Here is a 19322-nt window from a genome sequence, read left to right as displayed (position 1 = left end):
AATAAAGTGCTTTTCTATTTTTCTACATCTTCAGTCTTGTGGCATCTTTTTCTTTAGGTTATATACCCTGAGGGTATGTTCACATGCTAGACTAAAAACGGTTGTAAAACACAGAGCTGTTTTCAAGGGAAAACAGCCTGTGATTTTCAGACGTTTTTAAAGCATCAAGCGTTTTTGATGGGTAGGTTATGGCCATTTTTGGAGCTGTTTTTCTATTGACCTAATGAAAAACGGCTCCAAAAACGGCTCAAGAAGTGACATGCACTTTTTTACGGGGCGGTTCTTACGTGCCGTTATCACAAACGGGCACGTAAAAAACGTCCCGTGAGAACAGAACGCCGTGTTTCCCATTAAAATCAATGGGCAGATGTTTGGAGGCGTTCAGCCCCCGTATTTTCAGCAGTTTTTCGGGGGTCGTTTATGGCCCTGAAAAACGGCTGAAAATAAGCCATATGAACATACCCTAATACTTCAGAGGAGCAGCTTGTTAAACAAGTTCGCTTCAGGCAGACGATGGTGGCTGGCTGGCTGACCACTTGCAGGACAGAGTCAAGGGCACTCCTCCCTGATACACGGACACGTCCTTTAGGCAGGTTTCACTCGCATCAGCTTACACATCAGCTTGTTCTCTATGGCACAATATGGTGCGGTTTTTCAGACGAAATTCCATGCGGCGTCCAGGGCGGATACGCTGTGTGCTTTTACGCAGTGTATCTGCCCTGTGTGAACATACCCTTAAAAAGTAACAAATTTTGGCTGAACATGATATATAAATAAATACAGTACCTCTTGGCCCCTTTAAGAAATGGGGATCCTCCCCACTCTTACACATGCATAAAAATAATCATTTGTCGGCAGCACATCCCTTTATGTACACAGGGAAAGTGCTGCCGAGTAATCCCGACGAACCGTCGGGATTACTCAACCCTCGACGGCCGCAGCCATGGTCTGGTGAGCGCTGGCCCGCATCTCCTCCCCAGGAGACGCCAGCGCTCATTTCCGCTCCACTCTGCTGTAGGGTGCGCGCGCACACTTGCACCCAGCCTTAAAGGGCCAGTTTGCGCATATGTAAAACATCAGTAATTAGCCCATGATCACCCTGGACTATAAGAAGGGCCCTGCCTTTTATTCCTTGCCTAAGCAATGTTTGTATTCCTCTGTTAGTCTTGCAAATGGTCCCTTAGTCGTATCCTGTTCCCTGTGTTTCCGGGCCCTGCTACCTGCATCCCGTGTCCCGTGCTGTATTTGTTCTTGTGCCCTTTATAGTGTTGGAGCCATGTTGTGCCGTCTACCACGTCTGCTGCGTTACACCATGTCTGGTGTCATTGCCACGCTTTGCATCATCTGCCGTCAAGATCCCATCTGTGCCTAAGCCACTGACACAGTCTGGACTATTACAGGTATCCTCGTGCTGGACTTTGTATATACTTGGTACACTTTTGTTTGGCCAGCTGCTATCCCGCTACGGCGGTGCAGCCCAGTGGGTCCACATACCAACAGATCGTGACAGTACGCTTAGGCCATGGACCCCGCTGGTCAACCCAAGACCGTGATGACGTCACAAGCCATGCTGATGGAGATGCTTGACCTTCGGTCACGACAGGACCAACTTCTCCAAGCGGTGAACATTATTGCGCATTGGATGGATACGCAAGCTGCAACCTTCCCGACACCTGCTCCTATTGCTCCTGCTGCTCCTCCTACTACACCTCCTGGCAGTACAGATTCTCTAGTCTCTCTGCCAATGCCTCCCCGTTACAACGGAGAGGCGGGGACCTACATGGGATTTCTGAATCAGTATCAGATTCACTTCACTCAACATGCCAGTGCATTTCCTTCTGATTGTTCATGGGTTGCATTTATAGTTTCTCTCCTTACTGACAAGGGCCTGGCATGTTCGAACCCCATCTGGGAACGACAGGGACCAGAGACCCGTGACCTACGGTGTTTCCTACGGACTTTCCGCACTGTATTTGAGGAACTTGGGTGAGTCTCTTCAGCGGCTGCATCCCTGCTGACCCTTCGCCAAAGAAACACCTCCGTGGGCAGGTACACCATCCAGTTCCGTACCCTGGCGGCACAGCTGATCTGGAACAACAAAGCCTTAGAGGCTACATTCTGGCAAGGTCTTTCCTCCGATATCAAAGACGAGCTTGCCGCTCGAGATCTACCCTCTACCCTAGATGATCTCATCCTGCCAGCTACCCAGATTGACATGAGGATCCAGGAACGGTCTCAAGAGTTTCACCGGGTCAGAAGATTGCCCAGGCTGGCTCCTACATTCCAGCCTTGCTTCCCTCATCAGCTGTTCAACTAGAGGAGCCTACACAAATAGACCATCTCAAGTTGTCTGTGCAGGAGAAACAGTGCAGACGCACTTCGGGACTCTGTCTGTATTCCAGCCTCAGAGGCCATTTTGTGCATCTGTTTCCCCAAAAGCCTAAAAAGCTCCAGAGCCTAGGATTGGGTGGAGGGGCAACCCTAGAAGGAAAAGGACTAAATAATAAACTCTCCCAAATTGTCCATTCCCGTGACCATAGTGTCCGGTGAGAAGACACACCGGGTCTCTGCCTACCTCCGCGGCAAGCTTCATCGAACAGGACTTAGTGGATCAGCTCCAGTTGCCGACGGTTCCCTTGTAGAGAACCCTGGTTGTTACCTCTGGGAATGGACTTCCTTTGCCCGACCCCATCATGTCCAAGACCAAGCCACTGAAGCTCCAAGTGGCTGTGCTTAATACCGAATAGATTACCTTTCTTATTTTTCCCAAAGCCAAAAATCCGGTGTTGCTGGGACTGCCCTGGCTCCGGCTTCATGCTTCGGCCCTGGACTGGAATTCCGGAGAGGTTCTCTAATGGGGCTCTGAATGTCTCCACCGCTGCCTGCTACAGGTTCGTCCTGTTCTGCCTCCTATGTCTCAGTCATTGACAGGACTACTTACTCATTTTGTGCAGTTTGCGGATGTATTTGACAAGAAGGAGGCGGAGATGCTTCCCCCACACCGGGCGTACAACTTCCCGATTTAACTGGTTCCTGATGCCTCATCTCCCTGTGGTCGTGTATACCCCCTCTCCTTGCCAGAGACTCATTCCATGTCAGCCTATATCAAAGAGAATCTGAAGAGCGATTTTATACAAAAATCCTCCTCTCCGGCCGGTGCCGGGTTCCTCTTTGTAAAGAAAAAAAAGACAGATCTCTTTGACCCTGCATTGACTACCGTGGTCTCAACCAGATCCAGGTCAAAAACAAATATCTGTTGCCGCTGATCTCAGTAGTTATTTGATTGCAAGATCTTCTCGAAACTAGACTTGCGTAGGGCCTACAACAGAATCCATCAAGGTGACGAGTGGAAGACGGCATTTAACACTCGAGATGGGCACTATGAGTACCTGGTGATGCCCTTCGGCCTGTGAAACGCTCCTGCGGCCTTCCAAGAATTTGTCTATGATATCTTCCGAGACCTTCTCTATGTATGCGTTGTAGTTTATCTTGATGTCATTTTTATTTTCTCCCCAGATCCGATGACACATCGGAGACATGTCCGTCAAGTCCTGCTGCGATTAAAGGAGAATCGCCTATATGCCAAGTTGGAGAAGTGTACTTTTGAAAAAAATTCGTTGCCCTTCCTGGGCTATATCATCTCGGATCAGGGTCCCAAGATGGATCCTGAGAAAGTAAAGTCCATCCTGGAGTGGCCATGTCCTCAGGGCCAGCTGGCCATAAAGCATTTTTTGGGATTCGCTAATTTCTACCGGCAATTTATCCCAAACTTCTCTTCTCTGACGGCTCCCATCACTACCCTTACCAAAAAAGGTATGAACGCCAAGGTGTGGACTCCAGAGGAAGAATCTGCATTCAATAGCCTAAAGAATGCCTTCACTTCAGCCTCGATCCTCCATCGCCCTGACGTGTCTCGGCAGTTCTCATTGGAGGACGACGATTCTTCTGTTGGTGCAGGTGCACTTCTGTTCCAGAGAAGCTTCAAAGGAAATGCTTTAGTATGTGGTTATTACTCGAGACTTTTTTCCCCTGCAAAGCGCAACTACTCTATTGGGGATCGGAAGCTACTGGCCATCAAATTGTCTCTGGAGGAGTGGAGACACCTGCTTGAGGGTGCAGCCCACCCCATCCTGATATACACCGAGCACAAGAACCTCACCTACCTCCAGTCGGCTCAACGGCTAAACCCCCCTCAAGCCAGGTGGTCACTGTTCTTCACCCGCTTCCAATTTTTGCTCGACTACCGTCCCGCTGACAAGAATGTGGGGGCCGATGCCCTGTCCAGGTAGTTTGAAATGGAGGACACGGTGGAGTCCCCTCAAAGTATCATAGACCCGTCCTGCATTGTCACCGCCAGTCCTTTGCAAGTTAGGAACATCCCTCCGGGGAGGACTTTTGTTCGGGTGGCAGACAGGAGAAGAATTCTCCGCTGGGGACACAGCTCCAAACTGGCTGGGCACGCTGGTGTTCGTAAGACTAGAGACCTGATAACTCGTCATTTCTAGTGGCCCACGCTGCCCAAAGATATTGTGGATTTGTCTCTTCCTGAACTGTGTATGATTCCAACAAGGATGCTTACTACAACCTCTGCCTGACCCAATGCCCCTTAGCAGCACATCCCCCCTCAGCAGGATGCAATACGGTCTGGTTGGTGGTGGACTGGTTTTCGAAGATGGCACATTTTATCCTGCTGACCGGCCTACCTTCTGCTCCTCGACTGGCAAATCTCATTATTCAGCACATCTCCCACTTGCATGGCTTGCCTCTTCACATAGTGTCCGATCGGGGGGTTCAATTCACCTCAAAATTATGGAGAGCCCTCTGTAAACTCCTGGATGTGAGATTGGACTTTTCCTCAGCCTATCACCCCCAGTCCAATGGTCAAGTCGAGAGGATTAACCAGATCATGAAGAATATTCTCCGCCACTTCATCTCCATGCAGCATGATGACTGGGTACAACTTCCTCCCTGGGCTGAATTCTCGTACAACAACCACACAAGTGAGTCCACCACTTCCACACCATTCTACATTGTGTACAGTCAACATCCTAGAATCCCTCTGCCTGTGTCAGCTACATCTCAGGTACCCGCAGCTGACCCTGCATTTGGGGACTTTCTGCAAATCTGGCAACATACCCGTTCCTCTATTCTGCTGGCAGTCGATCGCATGAAGCGAAAAGCAGATACAAGAAGAGAGCCGCCTCAGTATCTTCCGGGTACCAAAGTCTGGCTGTCCTCAAGGAATATCCGTCTGAAGGTGCCTTCATACAAATTTGCTCCCAGGTTCCTCGGATATTTTGAAATCCTGCATCAAATTAAAGCAGTCTCCTAAAAGCTTCGGCTGACTCCTACCCTTAAAATCCCCAACTCCTTTTATGTGTACCTCCTGAAGCCTGTTGTCCTGAACCGCTACACTAAAACTCCTAGTCCTAGAGTTCTTCCGATGTGTTCGAGGTAAAGGAGATCCTGGACTTTAAGAGAGTAGGAGGAAGGACTTTTTATTTGGTGGATTGGTCCAGAGGAGAGGACCTGGGAGCGAGAATAGAACCTCAATGCCCCTACCCTCATTAAGAAGTTCCTCTCTCGCTCTGGTCCCAAGAAGAGGGGGTGTAAGAGGGTGGATACTGTAACATCCATGGTCGCGGACAGTCGGGATTACTCAACGCTTGATGGCCGCAACCATGGTCTGGTGAGCGCTGGCGTTTACTTCCATGGTCTTGGAGGAGACGCCAGCGCTTACTTCCGCTCCACTCTGCTGTGTCCTGTAGCGTGTGCGCGCACGCTCACGCCAGCCTTAAAGGGCCAGTGTGCGCAAATGTAAAACATCAGTAATTAGCCAATGATCACCCTGGATTATAAGAAGGGACCTGCCCTTTTACTCCTTGCCTGAGCGTTGTTTGTATTCCTCTGTTAGTCTTGCAAATGGTCCCTTAGTCGTATACTGTTTCCTGTGTTCCCGTGCCCTGCTACCTTTATCCCGTGTCCCATGCTGTATTTGTTCCTGTGCCCTTTATAGTGTTGTGCCACCTACCACGTCTGCTGTGTTACACCACATTTGGGGTCATCTGCCACGCTTTGCATCATCTGCCGTTAAGATCCCATCTGTGCCTAAGCCGCTGCCACTGTCTGGACTATTACAGGTACCCTCGTGTTGGACTTTGTATATACTTGGTACACTGTTGTTTTGCCAGCTGCTATCCCGCTACGGCAGTGCGGCCCAGTGGGTCCACATACCCACAGATCGTGACAAAGTGTATGAGGGAAGGTTTGAACAAACAATCGCACGAATGATTGTTTATATGAATCCCCTCACGATCATTGTTACATGAAAATGAGTCAACAAGTGCCGATCGACTTTCTATATAGTCGATTGACACTTGTTAAGACCCTAAGAGATTGAAATGAAAAGAAACTGATGGCAATATGTTATCAGTTTTTCAATCAGTTTTGGCCCAATTAATATCTGCGTCAGGGCAATCCATTGTTCTGCTCCATCAGAGAAGTACAAGGGAATTCCGAACGCAATGGTTCCGTGGCAATGCAGATACAACTGGAGGCCGATGGAACCCTATTGACTTATGGGTTCTATCAGCTTTTCGTCGGGGTGTCAGGGGTGTTAGAATGTGATCACGTGGGCGGAGCTGGACCCGAAAATGGCATGATGCAAGGATCGGTAAGTATTTCTGCACAGAGCACACCACTGAAACATCAACGTACAAATAGAGGGGGAAATAAAAAAATAAATAAAAAGTTGAGTGCTTCTTTAAGGGGTCTAGGGTCTGTATTTAGGGGGTCTGGTCTGGGGTCTGTATTAGTTTAAGGGGTCTAGGGTCTGTATTTAGGGGGTCTGGTCTGGGGTCTGTATCAGTTTAAGGGGTCTGTATATTTAGGGGGTCTGGTGTGGGGTCTGTAATAGTTTAAGGGGTCTGTATTTAGGGGGTCTGTATTAGTTTAAGGGGTCTGGAGTCTATTTAGGGGGTCTGGTCTGGGGTCTATATTAGTTTATGGGGTCTGTATTTAGGAAGCCTGGTCTGGGGTCTGAATTAGTTTAGGGGAATTTATTTAGGGTCTGTATTCAGGTGTCTGGTCTGGGGTCTGTATTAGTTTTGGGGGTCTGGTCTGGGGTCTGTATTACTTAAGGGAGTCAGGTCTGGGGTCATTATTAGTGTAGGGGTCAGGTCTGGGGTCTGTATTTAGGGGTCTCGTCCGAGGTCTGTGTTTATTTAGGGTGCTTGTTCTGAGGTCTTTATTTGTTTAGGGGGGTCTGGTCTGGGGACTGCAATAGTTTAAAAGGTCTGGGGTCTGTATGTATTCTATGATCTAGTCTGGGGTCCGAATTTATTAGTCTGAGTAAAAGGGGTTGTCCTGGCACGTGAATAGGTCATCAGTATAAAAAAATGGTCAGTGCCCGGACAACTCCTTTAATGTATGGGCCTTGGCCTTGGTGTCTGAATTTGTGTGTTTCTATAGAGGCTGCAGGAGCGTGGAGCAAAGATATCTTATCAGGAGAAGTCACCATAACGGTCTGTGTCCAGTGGAGAAGAATAGGTACACCCATCAGAGAAGATATCACTTTTGAGTCACTGGATCTATAGAGGATCTGTCCCCTCTCCTGACATGTCTGTTGTAGGTACTCCTTGTATTACACATAAAGTCTTTGCATATCCAGAACTACTAGACAAATGCGTGTTACCATTCCCATTGTCAAGAGGATGTGACAAGGGCAATCATAACACCCATTTGTCAATGTTCACACAGAAAGGTGGTGTTCACTATAGACACGGCAGAGCGGCGGTGGGGAAGGGGGGCCCAAGTTTGTGGAACAGCCCAGGGCCTATGGTCTACTTAATCCGTCACTGGTTAGCATTATGTGATCAATTTACACATGGCCTAACATTAGAGGACTGTCCTGGCAACAGATTCCATTTTACAAAGTATATACGTAATTGTTCCTATAGCAAATTTGTATACATAAGACACATTGACTAGCTACAGGCAACAAATATAAACTTATTAGTCAGCCTGGGCTTGCTTTTTTTCTCTCAATCATACAAATATGGGTACATCATGTGCTGGTTTGGCTGAAACCCTGCGTGTGCAATATGCTGCGTTTTGCCTTAACGGACTTCATTTTGTAACCTTCAAATATGCCGTTTATAATGTGTGCATCATTTTAAGCTTAGCATATTCTACTTACCCAAGAAAATCCTAGCACATAAAACAAGGCCAGCTATTGCTGCAAGAAAAATGAATCCACTCAAGCAATGAATGCAACAGGAGCAACAGTTGGCACAACAGCTGCAGCACGTTGTTCTTGACTAGAAAAGAAGATTAGAAAATATTTTTATTAAAGGCTCACTGTGATTTCAGAAAACTTTTTACATACCATAGTGACATGTCAAAAATTTTGATTGGGTTTTGAGACCCCCACTGATCACTGAAACAAACGGGCAGAAGCGCTCAGCCGAGTGCAGTGCCCCTTTGGCTGTAAGGATATAACTCCGGTTCTTCTCAGAAAGACTGTGTTAACTGAAGACGGGCTCCTAGACTTCTATGAGCCCATCTTCAGCTATAAGAAATTTTTACACAGGACGATTATCGGGCAGACGAGTGTTAATATAATTGCCCTGTGTAAACAGGGGAACGATCAGCAGATGAACGAGCAAACAAAATGGTCATATCATTTTAAAAAAGTAAAAGATTATCATTGTCAGCAGCATATCTCCCTGTGTAAACAGAGAGTCGCGCTGCCGACATGATAATAATGGATGAGGACGAGCGATCAACGAGCCATCCATAGCTTCGCGTGACAGGAGCAAGCGAGCGCGGATCAACGATGCCTCGTTGATCGGCACTCATTGCACAGGCCGCTTATCGGCCGGTGTTAAAGGGCCTTAACCCGGCCTTTGCGAGAAGAGCCGAAGTTATATTTGGTAAATAATTTTTGAACAAAGTATTTACCAAGTTTCTGGACATTAGTAGATTCTACATGTGGAATGTAATAATGCCAAGTAGTGTTTTACCAAATTTCAGAAATATGTTTAATTCCATACCTTCTTGTGCAGTAACTGTCGATCTCCATCCTTTTCAACAGCTTCTGCCATTAAAGCCATCCGTCAGAATATTGCTGCGCACACGTCTGTCTTTTTTCTAGTCATAAACTTTATTCACCTTTTAAAAAGGTAAAAATGGGTTGAAATCAATTAGAAAACAAAAAAAAGCCATACAGTTTAATTTTTTTTTATTATAAAATTACTTCAATGCTGTTTTCGAACATATTTACAAAATTAAATATTAGATACAATACCTTACACAGATGCAAAGCGATTCCATACATGCATAAATTAATAATATTACAGCATAACAATAGCATGGAGTACAAATCACTGAGGATACATAAAAGCATCAAAATGTGTCCAATGAATAATAGCAGTTAACAGACTATGCATGATGAAAGATATATGCATCAAAAAGTACGTCTTACAATCAGGAAATATTGTGTGACAGCAATGTGCTTCTAAGGTCAATAAACCTATGAGGGGTATACACACAAGGAGCCCCAGACTTTAGAAAATTTCTCTATACATCCCCTATTCCTATATACCCATCTGACAAATGGTAACGTGGAGTTAACTAAAGATCTCCACTGAAAGATCGTAGGAGGTCTTGCGGCCATCCACCTGAGCGCGATGGATTTATGAGCGAGGAATAGAAACTCCCTTAAAAATATCTTGACCATAGGTCCTCTGAAATAATCCCAAAGAGGCATAGCAGAGGTGTCACAGGCACTGGAAACTGAAGAATCCCTCCTTCCAATACGACTGAATCCACGGACACATCCAGATCATATGCCAGAAATATCCACTCTAGGAACTCTACATCTGTGGCACTCAGTGGTCGGGCACCTATTCAATTTGTGAAGCCGAACTGGAATCAAATAACTTTGGTGTATAATAAATAGTTGTGTTAACCTATTATTAGCTGCTGGGGACACTAACAAATGAGAGTTTAACATATCCTTCCATGTCTCAGACTCTATTTCGGGTATTAGGATTTTCCATTTTTCTTCCACGACAAATGGTGCCACCTCCAATTTGGCCTGAATAAGATAGGAGTATATAGCCGAGATCAGTCCCCTAGGCACTTGAGATTTAAAGATTACCAATGTTGCGGAAGTCATGGCTTAAAATATATTAGACTGAAATTTAGACGAGTGTTCCAACAGACACTCACTCGAGGAAATTTATCCAGCTTCAAATTCGGAGATTTTATATCGATATATATCGGAGAGGAATTAGACACACAGACATTGCTTGTATGTTCAAAAATAGTCCACTGAGGTTTATTGCAAAACTCAAATACAATAATAACATTTAAAAGGGGTGTAGGCTTGAGGTTAACCAATCAGAAGCAATGTGACAATAACTCTGATCCAGCCAATAGAATACAATGAGAATATTTCATATTTAGCCCATCACAGACATACATAACATTTTAAATGTAATGCTATAATTCTTCATTAGATGCTTACGTCAGGTTTTCAGATGGAGACAAGAACACAATATAATCCTTATTAGCTGTTCTTTCTCATAAGGGAAGTATAGGGTGTTATATTCACATACATAAGGAATGTTGCGATAATGAAAAATAATTACAAATCTGATAGCTTTATGTCTGGGCATTCAGCCAGGCTACTAATTGCAAGGTTACAGGAGAAACATTCAAAAATTACATATATTTCTGAACTAGAAGGGGGGGGGGCATTACAGGTGGAATACAAATTATATCTCAGCATGATTCGGCCTGCTTGATAATTCACAGTGTAATTTAATACAGAGAATATAAGCAAATTGACCACCCATCGCACCAATAAGCGGAAAGTTAGAAATAAACCGACCAGTTGGAGGGTATCGGGACTGTAAGGCGTGTCTAATCTGTAAAAATTTAAAGAAGGTCTCCCTAGGGATATCGAAACCTGCTTGCATTTCCGCAAACAAATTCAAACTACCACCTAAATATATATCTCCACACATTTCACCCCATGTGTTATTCAAAAGTGTGAGTCCAAAGAGACTGACATATGGACCAGTGAGGGATTTTGCCACAAAGGTATTTCTGCCACAATATCAGTGAAAAAAAGCAATTTTAGTGGCTAGCCACACTTGCGCAGCTACTCTATGGAGTGGAAGCAGTTTTCTCGGGGAAACAGGTGAACCCTCAAGAATAGGCCACAAGTTGGGCATAACCATATAAAGGGCAAATTTATATGAAAGCTGGAGAATCCCACAAATCTATCTATTAGGGCAATTGCAGTTGGTAAAGTGTTTCTAGGCCGTGACATGAAGAAAATCATGTCATTGGAATATGGGCCGATCAGATCTTCTCTACCACCAAATTGAACCCCGTGATAGTCAACATGATGTCTTAAGAGCAAAGCTAAGGGCTCTATGGCTAACGGGAATAACAATGGGGATAGGGAGCGTCCCTGTCTTGTTCCTCTTGCTAGCTGAAAATATGGGGAAAGTAGTCCATTAACTAATATTTGGGCCCTAGCAGATCTATATAGCATAGAAATCCAGGGGATAAATTGGAGACTGAAACCAAAACGATGCAAGACTTCTGCTAGATCAGGCCATTCGATAGAATCGAACGCCTTAGCCGCGTCTAATGAGACCATCGCCCAATCAGTTCTTAGTGCCAAACCCACCACCATCACTATCTGAGCCCTACGTATATTTTCGTAGGTAGACTTTTTGGGCATAAATCCTGATTTGATAAGGGTGGATAATTTTAAGGATGACAGTATTTAGTCTATTTGCTAGTATTTTAGTAAGCACTTTATAATCACTATTTAAGAGTAAAATGGGCCTGTACGAACCACAGTCCAGTGGGTCCTTATACCGAAGTAAACTTTTTACTTGAACTATTATTCTGTCACTTTTGGTTCCCATAGACGTACTGGTAGTGTGCTGTGCAGCCATACAAACACTATGTGAACCAGCACCCTTTAAGTGACAAATTTCTCTATTACCCATGTAAAAAAGTAACTCTTTAGTTACGGAGTTAAAAATTCAACGTAATTAATAATTTAAGAGAGCTAACTGAACACAGCAAGGATTGACAACACTTAGGGTGCCTGTACATATAGTAGCAATGCTTCAGTAATGTACAGCACGGCGAAACTGGGCATGGCTTTTACTACAAATTGCTGTGGTTTTCGCCACCTGGCTTGTACAGGTGAAGCACATTTAAACATGCGCTTCATCTGTATAAGCCACCTGCCCGAAAACCACATCACAAAACTACAGACATTGCATGCAGCTTTGTCGTGGGGTTCATAGCTGCACGGCACACTAGACTGCGTGTACGGACACAAGGCCGGTGTCAGCACCCGGCAAACCGGGGCTAGTGCCGGGGGCCCACCCTACTTGGGGGATCCATCCGGCCGCGGGGTGCTGACGCTGCAGTCGCTAAGGCATCACTGTCCATATACAGTGAAGGAAATAAGTATTTGATCCCTTGCTGATTTTGTAAGTTTGCCCACTGTCAAAGACATGAACAGTCTAGAATTTTTAGGCTAGGTTAATTTTACCAGTGAGAGATAGATTATATATAAAAAAAACAAAAACTGAAAATCACATAGTCGAAATTCTATATATTTATTTGCATTGTGCACAGAGAAATAAGTATTTGATCCCCTACCAACCATTAAGAGTTCAGCCTCCTCCAGACCAGTTACACGCTCCAAATCAACTTGGTGCCTGCATTAAAGACAGCTGTCTTAAATGGTCACCTGTATAATAGACTCCTGTCCACAGACTCAATTAATCAGTCTGACTCTAACCTCTACAACATGGGCAAGACCAAAGAGCTTTCTAAGGATGTCAGGGACAAGATCATAGACCTGCACAAGGCTGGAATGGGCTACAAAACCATAAGTAAGACGCTGGGTGAGAAGGAGACAACTGTTGGTGCAATAGTAAGAAAATGGAAGACATACAAAATGACTGTCAATCGACATCGATCTGGGGCTCCATGCAAAATCTCACCTCGTGGGGTATCCTTGATTCTGAGGAAGGTGAGAGCTCAGCCGAAAACTACACGGGGGGAACTTGTTAATGATCTCAAGGTAGCTGGGACCACAGTCACCAAGAAAACCATTCGTAACACATTACGCCGTAATGGATTAAAATCCTGCAGTGCCCGCAAGGTCCCCCTGCTCAAGAAGGCACATGTACAGGCCCGTCTGAAGTTTGCAAATGAACATCTGGATGATTCTGAGAGTGATTGGGAGAAGGTGCTGTGGTCAGATGAGACTAAAATTGAGCTCTTTGGCATTAACTCAACTCGCCATGTTTGGAGGAAGAGAAATGCTGCCTATGACCCAAAGAACACCATCCCCACTGTCAAGCATGAAGGTGAAAACATTATGTTTTGGGGGTGTTTCTCTGCTAAGGGCACAGGACTACTTCACCGCATCAATGGGAGAATGGATGGAGCCCTGTACCGTCAAATCCTGAGTGACAACCTCCTTCCCTCCACCAGGACATTAAAAATGGCTCGTGGCTGGGTCTTGCAGCACGACAATGACCCGAAACATACAGCCAAGGCAACAAAGGAGTGGCTCAAAACGAAGCACATTAAGGTCATGGAGTGGCCTAGCCAGTCTCCAAACCTTAATCCCATCGATAACTTATGGAGGGAGCTGAAGATCCGAGTTGCCAAGCGAGAGCCTCGAAATCTTAATGATTTACAGATGATCTGCAAAGAGGAGTGGGCCAAAATTCCATCTAACATGTGTGCAAACCTCATCATCAACCCAAAAAAACGTCTGACTGCTGTGCTTGCCAACAAGGGTTTTGCCACCAAGTATTAAGTCTTGTTTGCCAAAGGGATCAAATACTTATTTCTCTGTGCACAATGCAAATAAATATATACAGTGAAGGAAATAAGTATTTGATCCCTTGCTGATTTTGTAAGTGTGCCCACTGTCAAAGACATGAACCATCTAGAATTTTTAGGCTAGTTTAATTTTACCAGTGAGAGATAAATTATATTTAAAAAAAAAACAGAAAATGACATTGTCAAAATTATATATATATTTATTTGCATTGTGCACAGAGAAATAAGTATTTGATCCCTTTGGCAAACAAGACTTAATACTTGTTGGCAAAACCCTTGTTGGCAAGCACAGCAGTCAGACGTTTTTTTGTAGTTGATGATGAGGTTTGCACACATGTTAGATGGAATTTTGGCCCACTCATCTTTGCAGATCATCTGTAAATCATTAAGATTTCGAGGCTGTCGCTTGGCAACTCGGATCTTCAGCTCCCTCCATAAGTTTTCGATGGGATTAAGGTCTGGAGACTGGCTAGGCCACTCCATGACCTTAATGTGCTTCTTTTTGAGCCACTCCTTTGTTGCCTTGGCTGTATGTTTCGGGTCATTGTCGTGCTGGAAGACCCAGCCACGAGCCATTTTTAATGTCCTGGTGGAGGGAAGGAGATTGTCACTCAGGATTTGACGGTACATGGCTCCATCCATTCTCCATTTAATGTGCCCTTAGCAGAGAAATACCCCCAAAACATAATGTTTCCACCTCCATGCTTGACAGTGGGGACGGTGTGCTTTGGGTCATAGGCAGCATTTCTCTTCCTCCAAACACGGCGAGTTGAGTTAATGCCAAAGAGCTAAATTTTAGTCTCATCTGACCACAGTACCTTCTCCCAATCACTCTCAGAATCATCCAGATGTTCATTTGCAAACTTCAGACGGGCCTGTACATGTGCCTTCTTGAGCAGGGGGACCTTGCAGGCACTGCAGGATTTTAATCCATTACGGCGTAATGTGTTACCAATGGCTTTCTTGGTGACTGTGGTCCCAGCTGCCTTGAGACCATTAACAAGTTCCCCCCGTGTAGTTTTCGGCTGAGCTCTCACCTTCCTCAGGATCAAGGATACCCCACGAGGTGAGATTTTGCATGGAGCCCCAGATCGATGTCGATTGACAGTCATTTTGTATGTCTTCCATTTTCTTACTATTGCACCAACAGTTGTCTCTTTCTCACCCAGCATCTTACTTATGGTTTTGTAGCCCATTCCAGCCTTGTGCAGGTCTATGATCTTGTCCCTGACATCCTTAGAAAGCTCTTTGGTCTTGCCCATGTTGTAGAGGTTAGAGTCAGACTGATTAATTGAGTCTGTGGACAGGAGTCTTTTATACAGGTGACCATTTAAGACAGCTGTCTTTAATGCAGGCACCAAGTTGATTTGGAACATGTAACTGGTCTGGAGGAGGCTGAACTCTTAATGGTTGGTAGGGGATCAAATACTTATTTCTCTGTGCACAATGCAAATAAATATATATAATTTTAACTATGTGATTTTCTTTATTTTTTTTTAATATAATCTATCTCTCACTGGTAAAATTAACCTAGCCTAAAAATTCTAGACTGTTCATGTCTTTGACAGTGGGCAAACTTACAAAATCAGCAAGGGATCAAATACTTATTTCCTTCACTGTATGGACAGTGATGTAAGAAGGAGAGGAGTCCCAGGCAGAGCACTAGATGCTCTGCTCCAGGACTCTGTCTCTGGGAAAGCCCCTGACATCGCTGTCCATATATGGACAGTGAATATGGACAGAGATGCCAGGACCAGAGCAGTGTCCCAGCCAGACCGCGCTGGTCCCGCCTCCAAATGAGCCTGTGTCCGCAGGACGCAGATTCAGTTGGATTGAATGCTGGAGTCACTCACAGCACAGTGCAGAGGAGGAGAAGGGTCCTCCACACGTCATGAGAACGGGGGTAGGTAAGTAATAATGTTATTATTTTTATATTAGGTAGGTATGGGGGCATTATACTAGGAATGGGAGGGGGTCCTATTGTAGCTGCTGAGGGGGCATTATACTGTATGGGGGGTATTATACTGTATAGGGCAGATGTGGGGGCATTATACTGTATGGTGCAGCTGTGGAGGGCATTATACTGTATGTGGCAGCTGTGGAGGGCATTATACTGTATGGGGGCATTAAACTGTATGGTGAAGCTATGGGGGCATTATACTGTATGGTGCAGCAATGGGGGCATTATACTGTATGGTGCAGCTATGGGGGGCATTATACTGTATGGTGCAGCTATGGGGAGAATTATACTGTATGGGGCAGCTATGGGGGCATTATAGTGTTTGGTGCAGCTAAGGGGGGGCATTATACTGTATGGTGCAGCTATGGGGGCATTATACGGTATGGTGCAGCTATGGGGGCATTATACTGCATGGTGCAGCTATGGGGGCATTATACGGCATGGTGCAGCTATGGGGGGTAATGATATGGTATGGGGCAGCTATGGGGGCATTATACGGTATGGGGCAGCTATGGGGGGCATTATACGGTATGAGGCAGCTATGGGGGGCATTATACTGTATGGGGCAGCTGTGGGGAGCATTATACTGTATGGGGGAAGCTATGAGGGCATTATACTGTATGGTGCAGCTATGGGGGCATTATACTGTATAGTACAGCTATGGGGGCATTATACTGTATGGTGCAGCTATGGGGGCATTATACTTTATGGTGCAGCTATGGGGGCATTATACTGCATGGTGCAGCTATGGGGGGCATTATACTGTATGGTGCAGCTATGGGGGGCATTATACTGTATGGTGCAGCTATGGGGGCATTATACCGTATGGTGCAGCTATGGGGGGCATTATACCGTATGGTGCAGCTATGGGGGCATTATACCGTATGGTGCAGCTATGGGGGGCATTATACTGTATGGTGCAGCTATAGGGGGCATTATACTGTATGGTGCAGCTATGGGGGGCATTATACTGTATGGTGCAGCTATGGCGGGCATTATACTGTATGGTGCAGCTATTGGGGGCATTATACTGTATGGTGCAGCTATGGGGGGCATTATACTGTATGGTGCAGATATGAGGGGCATTATACTGTATGGTGCAGCTATGGGGGCATTATACTGTATGGTGCAGCTATGGGGGGAATTATACTGTATGGGGCAGCTATGGGGGCATTATAGTGTTTGGTGCAACTGTGGGGGGGCATTATACTGTATGGTGCAGCTATGGGGGGTAATGATATGGTATGGGGCAGCTATGGGGGCATTATACGGTATGGGGCAGCTATGGGGGGCATTATACTGTATGGGGCATTAAACTGTATGGTGAAGCTATGGGGGCATTATACTGTATGGTGCAGCAATGGGGGCATTATACTGTATGGGGCAGCTATGGGGGGCATTATACTATATGGGGCAGCTATGGGGGGCATTATACTGTATGGGGCAGCTATGAGGGCATTATACTGTATGGTGCAGCTATGGGGGCATTATACTGTATAGTACAGCTATGGGGGCATTATACTGTATGGTGCAGCTATGGGGGCATTATACTGTATGGTGCAGCTATGGGGGGCATTATACTGTATGGTGCAGCTATGGGGGGCATTATACTGTATGGTGCAGCTATGGGGGCATTATACTGTATGGTGCAGCTATGGGGGCATTATACTGTATGGTGCAGCTATGGGGGGCATTATACTGTATGGTGCAGATATGAGGGGCATTATACTGTATGGTGCAGCTATGGGGGCATTATACTGCATGGTGCAGCTATGGGGGCATTATACTGCATGGTGCAGCTATGGGGGCATTATAGTGCATGGTGCAGCGATGGGGCATTATACTGCATGGTGCAGCTATGGGGGCATTATACTGCATGGTGCAGCTATGGGGGGCATTATACGGTATGGTGTAGCTATGGCAGGCATTATACGGTGTGGGGCAGCTACGGGGAGCATTATACTGTAGTCGTCAGATATGGGGGCATTATACTGTGTGGGGGGCAGCTATGGGGGGCATTATACTGTGTGGGGGGCAGCTATGTTGGGCATTATACTGTGTGGTGGATTTATACTGTGGGAGCAGCTATGGGGGGCATTATACTGTGTGGGGGGCAGCTATGGGGAGCATTATACTTTGTGGGGGGCAGCTATGGGGAGCATTATACTGTGGGGGACAGCTATGGGGGCATTATACTGTGTGGGGGCAGCTATGGGGGGTCATTATACTGTGGGGCCAGTTATGGGGGGCATTATACTGTGGAGGCATTCATGGGGTTTGTCGGGCAAGGCAGCTGGGCATAGGTGTGCACAGGGGTCAGGTGGTGTTGGGTAGGGGGGCCTAAGCTGAATTCTTGCACCAGGGCCCATGAGCCTTTAGCTACGCCACTCCCAGGCTAGTAGTGCTAGTAGTACTCTGCCCGGGACTATGGATCTGGGGTTTCCCCTGACAACACTGTTCATATATAGACAGTGACGTCAGGAGCTGTGTGGCACCACATGGGAGGAGGGGGCTGTGTGGCACTACCTGGGAGGGGGGGCTGTATGGCACTATCTACATAGGCCACTAAATTTATTGGGGTACAAACTGAGGGCCTAACTTCTATATGGGGGCATAAACAGGGCCTAACGACTATATGGGGGCACAAAGTGACGATTTTTGGCATTTTACTGCCGCCGTGAGTTTCCCCGCAAAGGGGCCCACTAAGTCTGTGTCGCCCAAGGGCCCACATAAACCTGGAGCCGGCCCTGTACAGACATTTCCAGTTGATGTGTGTGAATACAGTTTCTGTACAGTACTTTAGAAGAGCATGTTGGTGCTATATATAAAAAGAAAATGTATAGTGACCTTTAGGGCGGATTTACACGAACGTGTGTGTTTTGCATGTGCAAAAAACGAATTGTTTTGTGCGCGTGGCAGGTGCGTGACAGCTCCGTGTGTCATGTTCATATGGATGCGCGGCTGCGTGCTTTTCACGCAGCCGCCATCATTATGACACTCCGTTTGGATGTTTGTAAACAGAAAAGCACGTGGTGCTTTTCTGTTTACATTCATTCTTTTACTGCTGTTGCACGAATAACGCGCGTCCCACGGAAGTGCTTCCGTCTGGTGCGCATGATTTTCACTCACCCATTGACTTCAATGGGTGCGTGATACGTGAAAAACGCCGAAATATAGAACTTATTGTGAGTTTTACGCAGCGGACTCAAGCTGCGCAAAACTCACGGACAGTCTGCACCGCCCCATAGACTTGTATAGGTCCGTGCAACCCGCATGCAACCTATATCACGTTCGTGTAAATCCGCCCTTAGTCTATGTTCACGCAAAGTTTTTTTGCAGGCAGAAAATTCCGCCAGGAAAAATCAGCTCTGGCGTTTTAGAAATGGATATGCACCACGGGCGTTTTTTAAGCTGTTTTTTACGTTTTTTTTACCTATTTCTTCAACAGGCAAAGGCAAAA

The 19322-nt window shown here is 46.0% G+C and overlaps 1 protein-coding gene across 1 annotated transcript in view; it reads right to left on the bottom strand.

Annotated features, from left to right (window-relative positions):
* The window catches only part of LOC142741020 (transmembrane protease serine 11D-like), a 159965-nt gene that overhangs the window by 83638 nt on the left and 57005 nt on the right, over positions 1-19322 (bottom strand). The window contains exons 3-4 of the mRNA XM_075850427.1: positions 9054-9171; positions 8198-8318 (exon numbers count right to left, since the gene is read on the bottom strand). Of these exons, the coding sequence (XP_075706542.1) occupies positions 8198-8318; positions 9054-9113 (181 nt within the window). The 5' untranslated portion in view covers positions 9114-9171. The remainder of the gene's footprint in view (positions 1-8197; positions 8319-9053; positions 9172-19322) is intronic.

The sequence above is a fragment of the Rhinoderma darwinii genome, chromosome 2 (assembly GCF_050947455.1).
Source record: "Rhinoderma darwinii isolate aRhiDar2 chromosome 2, aRhiDar2.hap1, whole genome shotgun sequence".
Classification (NCBI taxonomy): Eukaryota; Metazoa; Chordata; class Amphibia; order Anura; family Rhinodermatidae; genus Rhinoderma; species Rhinoderma darwinii.
Note: the sequence above shows the minus strand (reverse complement) of the source record. Positions and strands in the feature narration are given on the sequence as shown.